The 13,252-nt window shown below is 37.5% G+C and overlaps 1 protein-coding gene across 10 annotated transcripts in view; it reads left to right on the plus strand.

Annotated features, from left to right (window-relative positions):
* lrba (LPS-responsive vesicle trafficking, beach and anchor containing) overlaps window positions 1–13,252 on the plus strand; it is a 218,242-nt gene that overhangs the window by 94,025 nt on the left and 110,965 nt on the right. For all 10 annotated transcript variants that reach the window (XM_077569992.1, XM_077569995.1, XM_077569997.1 and 7 more), the window contains exon 36: window positions 10,089–10,255. In XM_077569992.1, coding sequence (XP_077426118.1) covers window positions 10,089–10,255 — 167 coding nt within the window. The remainder of the gene's footprint in view (window positions 1–10,088; window positions 10,256–13,252) is intronic.

Raw genomic sequence — 13,252 nt, forward strand, 5'->3', positions numbered from 1 at the left:
TAGAGAGGAAGATAACTTGAAGTGGGGCTGGCGAGGTGGGGGAAATCCAATTACCTTTTTAGGTTCTTTATCTAATAGGATCCTTAATGTGAAGGGAATCTGCAGATCACAACACAACAAATGATAGACGGCGATATCTCGCCGGGGAGCCGGAAAAGAGCGAGATAGGAAAACAGAACATGGGGGTGGAGAGATGGAGAAATCGAAGTCCCTCTTTTTTATGGGGCTGTTCATTAGGGATGAAATGTGGTGCTCTTAGGGCCACAAGGGCAGATAAGAAGGTCCAGATAGGGAAGAGTGAGCAAGACCCGTGTCATTTCGATTCTTCCTCATCCCTTTTTTCTTCACTCTTTTTTTTTTTTTATACACACGGTCGGGTTATCCTCCCGCTGTTATATGGAGTAATTGAATTGGCGCTTGGAGAGATACAATGAAAGCCAGACGATAGCAAGCTAATTAATGTTTGGCGTCATTGTCTTTCCTCCGCTGAGCTTGTAAAATGATCCGAGCTCTCCCGCCCCAAATTGATGACATTAGCATCGAGCCGATGATTCTTGCAGTGTATTATGCCGGCGCTCTTATGCGATGGAAAATTACAAAACATGATAGTTTACTCAGCTCAACTCAACTTTATTTATAGAGTGCTTAAAAAAGCAATTTTGGCTTTATACAAAAGTGCCGTACATAAAGTAAAAATTCGAAACAAAGGCAGTTCAAATAGTAAAGACGGTAAATATAAAATTTAGGTGTAAAACTGTTTTGCCAAAACTGTAATGCGTGCAGGAAAACTCAATTGCATAAAAAAAGAAGACATTTTTCAAAAGTACAAAGTAATTTACAATAAGAGAAATAATCGCACAAATAATTAAGCAAATTTGCAAAAGTTAAAACATCAATTTGAAAACATCTTGAAAAACATTAAACCGTACCCTCAAAACTAAATTAGACTGTCAACTCAATACACATTTCCAAAACTAAAAATAGATTCACAAATTGTGACACAATTTTTTTTTTACAACGTGAAAAACACATCTACGCATTGTGAAACTTAATTTCCGGCAAAAATTTAAACAATCGTGACTTTAAAACGTAAGTTTACAAATTTGAAACGACTTCACAAAATGTGAAACGAAATCTGCATCTTGTTTACCAAATCCTAAACAAATTAACATTTTTGGGGGCGGGGGGGACATTTTTAAACTCAAAACAAACTTAAACCAAAAAAAGCATCTACAAAAGTAAAAACATTCAAAAAATGACAACTTTGCAAATTGTGAAACATTTTCACCAAATCCCAATTTTTTTTGGGCAAAACAAAAATGCAAAAAAACAGTTATCTTGTAAAACACACATTTACCAAGTGTGAAATAAATTACCATTAAGTAAAACTAAATAACAAACCTCTTAATTAGACTGTAAAACTCAGTTTTACAAAGATGAAGCCCATTAACAAATGTGCGGCCAAGTTTGAAGCACATTCATGTTTGGGAAATCTAAATGACAAAACTCAAAAATTCGTTTGCATTTACAAAGTATGAAAAAAACACTTGGCAAATATGAAAATAAAAATCTACATTTTGCAAGTCATTTAAAAATTCCAGAAACTAATTAAGAACAATTGTCCACATTTTAAATATTTGAGTCACGTTTTTCATTGAGCAGATTTATATTTTCCGTTTTCATAATTCACATTTATTAAATATTTTTGTTTTCTTTTCCCAAATTTCATTTTGTTTGAGGTCTAACATTAGTTGTTTTTTTTTGCCACCCTTTTGCTCGCTGCAAACGTCACATAAAGACAGACGGCGGTGGGTCATCTCTGCGATGCAACGTCTAACCTGCTTGCAATGGTTCGACCCTTTTCTTGTTGGAATTGAACCAATTGCTGTTCCACGCTTGTCGCAGCCGAAAGCCCCGACTCCCAAAGGCTATTTACACCGCCTTGTGACGGACAGCTGCCACCGACTGTGCGCAAGCTGTCATGTCCTTGTCCAAACGGTGACGCGGTACGTCATTATTAGAAAATCTCACGTCCAGACAACACAGAGCTCGTTCAACAACGCCCATTTAAGCACAATATGAGTCTTAATACAAAACGCTGACTCTATAATCCAAATATATATTTTCTCCCGGCATGTTTTGCCAACTCTTTTGTGCTGTACAAGCATTTCCCGGCAGACTGGAGCAGAAGACCATCATGGGAACACAACTGTCTCAGTCCTGCTGTCTTGTCAGCGTAATGAAGTCTCCTGGTACCTCTTCTGCAGCTCCTGACCAGAACCCCCAACCCCCCCCCATCAAAAGACGTGCCCAGTTTAGTCCCAGTGCCTTTGGTCGAGCTGAGTGCTGCATTCTCATTGGACTGTTATCCAGCTTTGGTGGACTTGTGTCTCTAACGGAGGCACTCTCCATTGCTCTTTGTTTGTGCCGGAGAACAATAAACGGAATCCCAGATGATGGTCACGGTTTTGCATCTTAAAAAAAAAAAGAATAGAATAGCGGTGCATGCCTCCAAGTGTTCCGCATTTGTGTTTAGTTGCGGTTTCTTTTTATTTTTTTATTTTTATTTTTTTTTTACAGGAGAGCTCAGTATTGTTCATTCGATTTGACATCATCATTGCTCTCCTTTTTTTTTTTTTTTTTTTAATCCAACAAATCAATTAAAAAAAAATTAATAAATGTTTTTTTTTTTTTTTTTAAATATATATACACACATATACACACACACATATATATATATATATATATATATATATATATATATATACCCTTTTTTTTGTATGTGGGTGAGTATGTGTATGTGCATGTGTGTGTGTGTGTGTGCGTGCGTGCGAGCGTGTGTGTATTCATCAGTTCACCTAAAGCCCATTAAAAAAAAATCCCATACTAATAATATAATATAATAATAAATTGCCAGATGCAGAAACATCAATGTAAGTTATCACGATGTAGTGGCTCTCGCTAACAGACAGAATTAAGTAACCGGAATTAGGTTAAAAAATTCTATATACGTAGACCATGATTCTATAAATTTTGATATTTGTTTTTTATTTGAGGCAGATATTTTTTCCATTAAAATGTGATTTATGAGGAGGTTAGACCATTGGTCGATATTCAGAGTTTGTTTATTTTTCCAGTTAACAAGAATTGTTTTTTTAGCGATAGTAAGGCCTACAAGTGTAGATTGAAATTTTTTATGTGGTAAGTCAGTTGTTGTTAGGTCACCTAGCAAACACAAGTTTGGAGATAAAGGTATCCTACAGTTAGTTGCGGTTTCTACAGTTCTCAATTTGGAGCTCTGACAATGTAGGCAGTAGTGGTGTACGATTTGTGACCAACGCGGAAAGACGTGTTCAGTTGTAGGACCAAGACTGGCCTGCGAGAGGCAGCATGGTGCCCTCTCAGCATCCACACTGCTAGAAAATACAAAGAAGAGTAAGTCATAGTCGAAGAAATTAGTGCTGTCACTATCAAATATTTTTAGAATCGATTAATCTATCAGTTATTCAATCGATGAATCGACTCGTCGTAGCATTTAGCTTTAACGTAACCATCCGCTGTCAGCTAAAAAATCATCTGCGGTCAAAGTTAATAGTGAGATTAATCTGCGTTAATACATGATTGATGCGATCATTTTTGGTGATTAATTAATTAGTTAAAGCTTTACCTTTGACAGCACTAGTTATTACAAAAAATGGCCAGCATGTGGCAGCAGAGTATAAGAGATTAAACAGGGCCATGCTGAAAATAAAGCTCTTTCCTCACTGTTTTAAATAGATTTGTGAATAATGATGAAACTTAGCTATATTCTAATGCTAATTGCTGCAAAATGGAAATAGATAGAAATGTACTCTAATCTTTCTTTAGGTTATTTCCATGTTTTTATAGCGATAGAACAGAATATTCTGTGGTCCTTGCAAAATCTGTCAAAATCCTGTAAATCAGCCGGGAGCGAAGGGGGTTGCTTCAGTGAAAATGTCTGCGAGTGAATGAGTTAAGATTTCATCATGGGGAATTTTAACCTCATTCGGCAAACGTCAAACCCTTCCGTCATTGTCAATATTTCAAGTCAATCCGTCATCCGTCATCCGTCGATCGGACGGCAAAACGAGCGTCAGTCAATGTTTCCGTCATTCGAGATCTGCATTTGTCAGTGTTTGTCAATCCGTCACCAAAATGGGACAATTTTATTGATGGATTACATGGACGGACGAAAACGCACGTCCGTTAATGCTTAGTCAATTTTTTAGAAGTTTCCCGTCAATCGGCTACAAAATGGGCGTCCGTCATTGACAATATCGATGGAATGCCCACCTTTGGTCTTTGCTATGATAAACAGGTCCACCCACTTACGTGTTAGTCTGGGAAACTGGTGTTGGGGTGTAATTTTTTTTTATTTGATGTGATAACTTCTCAGGTCACTTTGTAGCCGTAAGCTTCACACGTGCATATCAAGACTCCACCGAATTGTCCCACATGCAAATAAAGGAAGTGTGTGAGTTCACTCATCATTATCTAAATGCTGCACTTGTCACATGATGCCTCCTTCTCTTCCTCTCAGTGGGTTGTGAGGGTTAACCAGCATAATTGGCAGGAGAACACAGGCTCATTACAGCGTATCAGCCCTCTGTTTATCAATTAGAGTGACAGAGGAAGGTCCGAGGGTGTTGCCGCATATGAGGAAAAAAACGGCGGAGATGAGGATTTAAGGCTCCGTTTGAGGACACGAGCACGCTTGATTTGCAATCTCTTGACTCTCGGCGGCACATCCGCCGGGCCGTCGCTCTGCGAGGGTCTCCAATTTCTCACGTGCGTTGACAAGTACTCCCGCGGGGTTTCCTTTACAACAAATGGGGTCCGGATGATGGCGGGGGAACCCAGAATGCAAAATACATGGGGGGGAACAGAAAAGGGGATTGGGGGGGGGGGGGGGGTGATGTAGAATGGGCATCAGGAAATTGTTTTCTCCTCGAAAAATAAAATAAAAAGACTCTCTTGCACTTGATCCCTTGCCCCGGAGTTTCCAAATTGCAACATAAAACACCACCAGGGAATTCAGACAATGTGCACGAGTAGGGGAGAAAAATGAGGGTTTAAAAGAACAATGGCGAACAAAAGTCAGCAAATGACAATGGCTGACAGCCACTTCAATTCTGGAATGATGCCGCTGTCATGCCGCCGCTCCCCACTATTGATTTTTTTTTTTCTTTCCTCTCTCTGGGGGCAAAAAAAAAAAAAAAAAAAAAAAATCTAATCCAGTTGAAAGAGATCCCTGCTAGCGGCCATCAAGGTTAACGCAGCACAAAGTATCTTCCTCCTCCTCTTCCTCTTGTGTAGGCTTTAATGGAATGGTCACCGCGCTGAGATGGCAGCCTCTTCGTCTCCTCCGCACAAGATGAAACCTTCTCGTCCATCACTCCACGTTTGCGGCCATCTTTGCATGCAGGCTTCAGAGTCAAGGGCACGCCATGTGAAAAATACAGCACACTAAACTGTAACGTGGTGAAAATTGGGAAAAAATTGTCTTATTATTAACTCATTCTCTCGCAGCCATTTTCACTGAAGCAACCCCCTTTGCTCCCGGCTGTTTTACTGGATTTTGACTCATTTTGCAAGGCTCACAAAATATTCTGTTCTATTGCTATAAAAACATGGAACCTACCAAAAGAAAGATTAGCATCTCTTCTTCCATCAGGAGAATTTTTTCAAATTTCTATCTGTTTCCGTTTTGCAGCAATTAGCATTACATTATAGCTAAGTTTCATCATTATTCACAAATCTGTTTAAAACACTGGGGGAAACAACTCGTTTCAACGTGGCCCTGGTTGATCTCTTATACTCTGCTGCCACCTGCTGGCCGTTTTTGTAATAACTACCATTGCGTCAACCGTTCTCTTCAGTTCAGAGGCTGCATCAAAGCCTTCTGTATGCTCTAGCATAAAAAAAAAAAAAAAAACATGAACGTATACATACGTTTTTGGGACTGGTAATCCTTAAAATAGAACAGATTTTTACGCTTTTGGGAGCAAATGAGTTAGGTGGCCGTGACTAATTCTTTGAGAGTCAAAACGCTCTTTGCGGACTTCTTCCAGATTCTGTATTGGGCAACACATTCGGCTCTTGAATGTCTTGGAAATCTTTTAGATTCGATTTGATCCAAAATGCTTGACCTGTTCAATATATTTTTTTCATTCCTGCTTGCATAAGGACTTGAAATTTGTCAGCTTGCGAGGCCAGTTCTTGCGCACACACACACTAATTTTAAAAATTGTACAAATGTAACCTTGGACTGTCTAAGCATGGTCTCTATGTTGCCACTTTGTACCATGATGTGGTTTTTGGAGATAATCCCTCTTTTTTTCCACCTCACAGTCACTTCCCGGACTATCCCTCCCTCCCTCCCTCCTCCTCCCCAAAATACATCCACTTTTATTTATTTGAGCGGTGAACGTAATGCGGGAGACGCGAATCTGCGTAATTGACTCGATTACCGCCAACTGTTCTCCTTTGGTCTCCGCCGAGGTGCCGTCGACTCGGGCAGGTTGGGCCCTGCAAGGTGCCGCCCACTATTAAAGTGTCGCAAGTCATCACGGCAAAGTCACATTCCGTTTTGGTACATGCCAGAACAAGTATTTAGGGCTCAAGTGGCAGATGCTGTTTATTATTATTATTCCAGCTAATTGTTTGCATTTGGGGGTCTTCAACATGCCCCAAAAGCTCACAAATTTGTGTGTACTGGGGGAAAAGTCACTCCGTTAAATTGAAGTGCAAGTTAGTCGTTTTGGCTTGAAGAAGCCATTTTGTCGGCAAAGTCCAAGAAAAAGGAAAAAATTTACTCCGGCACCAAAATCTTTAATCAACTCGAACTTGGGTGACCACGTCGATCATAACAAAATGCACGAAAAAAGTCTCAAGGACTCATGGACAGGTGATCAGCCGTTTTGGTTGGAAACATACATTTTATTAAATTTTTTTCTTTCTTCTAGAGAGCTCAGTATTGTTCATTCGCTAATTTTACCGATTTGACATGTCATCATCATTGCTCTCTTTTTAAAAATCTTTTTTTATTTTTTAGTTTTTTTAATTTGTAAAAAATATATATATATTTTGTATGTGCGTGCGTGTGAGTGTGTATTCATTAATTCACCTAAAACCTATTAAAAAATCCCATACCGTTCACCTAAACCGAACACTTCCAGCCAGAGTCGTGAAACATACATTTTTTAATGAATTCCATTTAAGTTTGAAAAATTTTAGTCCCCAACACCGGTGTCACCGATCGACACAGAATTTGATGGACATGTCTATCATTACAGTGCACACACAAAAAAGTCTTAAGGACCCATAATCTGAAATTGAACGGGAAGTCAGACATTTTAGCTTGATTCACCATTTTGGGACTGAATTCCAGGAAAAAAAAGAGGCATGGAAAGTAAAAAAAAAAAAAAAAAAAAAAAAAAGTCCCCCTTTAACAGTTTCACCAATCAAAAAAATTCAGTGGACGCGTTTGTCTTGACAGGATACATAAAAAAGTCTCAAGGGTTCATGCTTGAAAATGAACAGGAAGGCAGCCATTTTGTAGACAAACTCTACGGGCCTGGAGAGCTTTTTGCCGTGGCTACCGATGTTTGCCAAGCGACCCGGAACATTTAATTTAGTGTGCGTGCTTCCCCAACAACATTCCCCCGAAAAGACTGCCACGTCTGTCCTTTTTGTCGTGTTGACCTTCAATCAACATTTTCAAGTCCACTTTATGGGAGTGAGCCGGGTAGTTAACTGCTATTTCTTCTTACCGCTTCTAAACAAGCCTAACGGTGTGGTTTCATGGTGCTTGTTATGTGTTTTGGCCGCTAATCCCGAGGGAGAGGTTTTGAATTTGAACCATTCCTACCTTAGCTTTGGTCAAGGGAAGGCTCAATGAACTGTTTGTTTATGCTGGTGCCATCGGACTGCAGACTTTGCAAATCGCAGGCAGGAACAAGACAAGTGTAATGGAAATTTTAACGCAGCATCCTGGTAGATGTGATCACGTAATGCATTTCATTTCGACTTGGTGAAGCAGCATGTGACTCATCACCCAAGGCATGATTGCAGTCCCTCAACTCTATGGAGCGTCCTGCCACAACACTCGTTTGCGGCTTAACTCATTCGCTCCCAGCCATTTTCACTGAAGCAACCCCCTTCGCTCCCGGCTGCTTTACTGGATTTTGACAGATTTTGCAAGGCCCACAGAATATTGTGTTCTATTTCTATAAAAACATGGAACCTACCAAAAGAAAGATTAGAGTCTCTTCTTTCCTCAGGAAAAAAAGTATATTTCTATCTGTTTCCGTTTCGCAGCAATTAGCATTAGCATATAGCTAAGTTTCATCATTATTCACAAATCTATTTAGAATTGTGAGTAAATTAGCTTTTTTTTTCAACGTGGCCCTGGTTGATTTCTTTTGCTCTGCTGCCACCTGCTGGCCGTTTGTGTAATAACTACCATTTCTTCAACCGTTCTCTGCAGTGAGTAAATGAGTCTTTTTTTCAACATGGCCCTGGTTGATCTCTTTTGCTCTGCTGCCACCCGCTGGCCGTTTGTGTAATAACTACCATTTCTTCAACCGTTCTCTGCAGTGAGTAAATGAGTCTTTTTTTCAACATGGCCCTGGTTGATCTCTTTTGCTCTGCTGCCACCTGCTGGCCGCTTGTGTAATAACTACCATTTCTTCAACCGTTCTCTGCAGTGAGTAAATGAGCCTTTTTTTCAACATGGCCCTGGTTGATCTCTTTTGCTCTGCTGCCACCCGCTGGCCGTTTGTGTAATAACTACTATTTCTTCAACCGTTCTCTGCAGTTGAGAGGCTGCATCAGAGCCTTCTGTATGCTCTAGCATAAAAAAACAACCCAAATTTTTTTGAATATGTCTTTGGAACACTTAAAACATTTAACATAGAACATATTTATACGTTTTTGGGAGCAAATGAATTAAAGCAAACTCGCAGCCCGGTTGCCATTTGCGGCCCGATGATACTTTGTGCCATCTCACTTGCTATTTTTTTTTTGTACATTTCCCTGAACATCCTCTGATAAACAAAAGATGGTGACTCGCAGCCACCATTTTGTGGCCTACATCCCAAACGTTTACCAAACCATCCTTTATTCTGCCCCCGTTGTACTCCCTTTACTCATCACGCTTGCCCGGAGGGTCAAGGCCCACTCTGATGACGCACAAAGAGACATAGATTGATAATTAGGGCCGCTTACGCCCGCAGAAAAAGCCTCCTCTAATGTGATTTATATCTATGGATCTTCTGTCAGATATGAAGAGGAAGCAATTTCATGAAGTGAACTTTTGGGAAATGCGTTTCTAACCACCAACCATGCATCATGGTCTCATAAGACTAATTTTATTACGGGATATGTGGAAAAGTCAACGCGCTCTTCACTCGAGTTGAGCAGGAAAAGCGGCCGGTTCAAAGGCTGAGTCCCGATAACATATTCCGACAGAGAAAAATGTCCTGGGTATCGTGTGATTGGGTGTGCCGCAGGGCATTAGTAGCCATGTGTCCACTGTTATTAATCAACATGACACCAGGACTGGAATTACCAACACTATTTTTTTTTTTTCGTTGCCCCCTTTCTTCCTCACCACAACTCGGTGCATTTTTGTTGAGAAATTCCTTGGAAAAGCTTGCTAGGAATTCCTAAATAGCACCGGTAAGGGGGTGCGCGAGATTAAAACTGTAATGACATCCTGGTAGAATGATTTTACATTAACGGGGTACGCCCTCTATTGTGCAGCCGTGTGGATGGCAGTATAATTACACATTTTTAAGTTGGATTTTTATCCCCCATGACCACGTTTACATGATTAATTATGATGTGCTTGTATTTTTTCGGGGGGTGGGGGGGGTGCACCATCTCTTATGGAAAGTTTTTTTTTTTTTTTTTTAAATTGCATTCATTGCCTTTTGTTCACGGTGTGTTCGTAGTTCATAATGTTCAAAGTTGTTGAATGTGCTAAAAAATGTTGGAAAGCGGAGGTGCGCCACAGTTGAACAAGTTACCCACCCTTTTATTTTTCCGCCGTTTCTCCCCTCCAGTCCAACTGCGCTCAGTACTCGGCGGAGAAGCGCGACGAGGAGAAAATGTGCGATCACCTGATCCGCGCCGCCAAGTACCGAGACCACGTGACGGCCACGCAGCTCATCCAGAAGATCGTCAACATCCTCACCGACAAACACGGAGCGTGGGGAGCCTCCTCTCTCGGGTACGTCTTGTCATCACTGACATCGTCAGTGCTTGATTGGCTGGGTGAAGTCACATCCAGGTTCGGTGGGTCACGATTCAATACCGATTAATCCGAATACGAATCTATAAGTCATTTAACATTTTTTTTTTCTTCTTTTAATTTAAATTTAGAAAATGCTAATCAGTAAACTTGTACATGTACACTGTAAGATTTGTATGAAAATGTACTTTAGGCTTATAAGTGTGAGCCGCTATATTTAACAAACAATCAGTTTCATGTTTGAACAGCATTGAAATCAAATTTTAAGGTTTAATGTTCCATTAATATAACATTCTTCCATGCTTCAAAATATGAACCCTAAGTAAGACATTTTGTTTTCCATCAAAAATTGATGTTTAAAAATCAATTCGGCTGCATATTGAATCGATACGAGAATTGCGCGATATATTGCCAAAAAATTTTTTTTAACACCCCTAATAGCAAGGTATTTTTTTCATTTTTCCACTTTTCATTAGCAAAAACATATTAGACAAAAAAAAATGTGTTGAATGAAAAATACAAAAATGTTAGACAATACAGAAATAATTGAAAAATAGAACAAAAAAGCAAATTAGATGAAAAATACACAAACATTCGACCAAAAGAGAGAAGTGTTTGACATAATTCCAAAATATTAGACAAAAATAAAACAATGTTAGACTTAAAAGAAGACATAATAATAAAAATATATATACACTATATTACAAGAAAATATTAAAGTATGACAAATACCATTTGTAAAAATTCAGATTGGATGAAAAAAATTTGCAAAAACTAGCAGAAAATGAAGAATCAAAAATATTAGAGAAAAATGCATTAATAATTGAAAAATAGAACAAAAAAGCAAATTAGATGAAAAATACACAAACATTCTACCAAAAGAGAAGTTTTTGACATAATTCCAAAATGTTTGACAAAATTAAACAATGTTAGACTTAAAATATATATATATTACAAGAAAATATCAAAAAGTAATACAAATACCATGTGCAAAAATTCAGATTGGATGAAAAAAATGTGCAAAAACTAGCAGAAAATACAAAAACTAATTGAATAATCAAGAATATTAGAGAAATTCTCAAAAATAATAATGAACATTAGACACAAAATTCATTAATATTTGTTAATATGAGAAAAAAAACAGAAATGTTACATGTAAAAAACATTTGGGAAAATTTTTTTTTTCAAACAAGTAAAAAGCAAAAAGCAATATTGGAATATGTTATGAAATACAAGACATACAGTAAAATGAAAATTAATAATATTACATGGAAGAAACTCAAAACATACACAAATATTCAATGAACCTTTGATCATGCAAAGTCACATTAGATGAAAAGGTAAAAGCAATAGCAATTGTGATCTTCCATTGTTTGCAACTCTACGATACCTAGCATGTAACAGCCATCTGATGACGCTTGTTAGGCTGCCGCAATTTGTAGCCGCTTTTGTTTCCACATCCATTTTATCGTCTTGTACTTCCATGTCCACGTCTCTCGCTTTTCTATTCTCCTTTTCTTTTGTAGTGTACTCGCACAAAGGCCGTTGCTGGTCTTCTGCACAAACGCCAGCCTCAAAGTTTCCCATTACCGACCGAGGCGGCTATTGATGCTTTTCCTAATGGCCGCCGATGGGCGCGCCGAGCCATTGGCGCGGGGCCTCGGAGCGCTGCCGCTCTTTTCATAAATCACAATCAGTCCGGTGCCGTTACATCAATATTTTTGGTCAATTACCGTGAAGGTCAGGTGGCGCAGCTTTCGCACCGGAGCGGCAGAGAGCTATGCGGGGCTCTCATCGCGGGGAACATCTGCCGTAGAGAAAATCGTAAAAAAGCAACACCTGCAGCCACATGGGCGAGATATTTTTACAAACAGAAACATGATGGATTAGACAGAAAATACAAAAATTGTTTAAAGTAAATAAATGAACAGAAATTATGCAAAGTTTAAAAATAAAAAATACTTATACTGTATATATATTTTTTTAAATACGACTTAGGCCAGTAATTTAAAAGGGTTTGAACAATTATTAGAAAAAACACACAATATAAAATCTGTATTTTTAAATTGTGTTTTTCTAATATTTGTGCAATTTTCACTTGATATTTTTACTTGATATTTTAAAAATTGTTTAAAAAAAATACACAAAAAATATACAAAGTTTAAAAAATAAAATACTTCTACTGTATATAATTTTAAAAAAATACGACTTAGGCCAGTAATTTAAAAAGGTGACGATATCAAGTGAAAATTGAACAAATATTAGAAAAAACACACAATTAAAAAAAAAAAAAAAATTCTGTCTGTATTTTTAGTTTTTCTAATATTTGTTCAATTTTCACTTTATGTTTTTACTTTATATATATATATTTTAAATACACAAAAAATATACAAAGTTAAAAAATAAAATACTTATACTGTATATAATTTTTTTTAAATACGACTTAGGCCAGTAATTTAAAAGGGTGACGATATCAAGTGAAAATTGCACAAATATTAGAAAAAAAACACAATTAAAAAAAAAAAAAAATTCTGTCTGTATTTTTAGTTTTTCTAATATTTGTGCAATTTTCACTTTGTTTTTACTTTATATATATATATATATATATATATATATATATATATGTATTTTTTTAAATACACAAAAAATATACAAAATTAAAAAATAAAATACTTATACTGTATATAATTTTTTTTAAATACGACTTAGGCCAGTAATTTAAAAGGGTGACGATATCAAGTGAAAATTGCACAAATATTAGAAAAAAACACATTTTCTGTCTGTATTTTTAAATTGTGTTTTTCTAATATTTGTGCAATTTTCACTTGATATTTTTACTTGATATTTTAAAAATTGTTTAAAAAAAACACAAAAAATATACAAAGTTTAAAAAATAAATGACTTCTACTGTATATAATTAAAAAAAAAATACGACTTAGGCCAGTAATTTAAAAGGGTGACGATATCAAGTGAAAA

Source organism: Vanacampus margaritifer, chromosome 7 (genome assembly GCF_051991255.1).
Source record: "Vanacampus margaritifer isolate UIUO_Vmar chromosome 7, RoL_Vmar_1.0, whole genome shotgun sequence".
Taxonomy (NCBI): Eukaryota; Metazoa; Chordata; class Actinopteri; order Syngnathiformes; family Syngnathidae; genus Vanacampus; species Vanacampus margaritifer.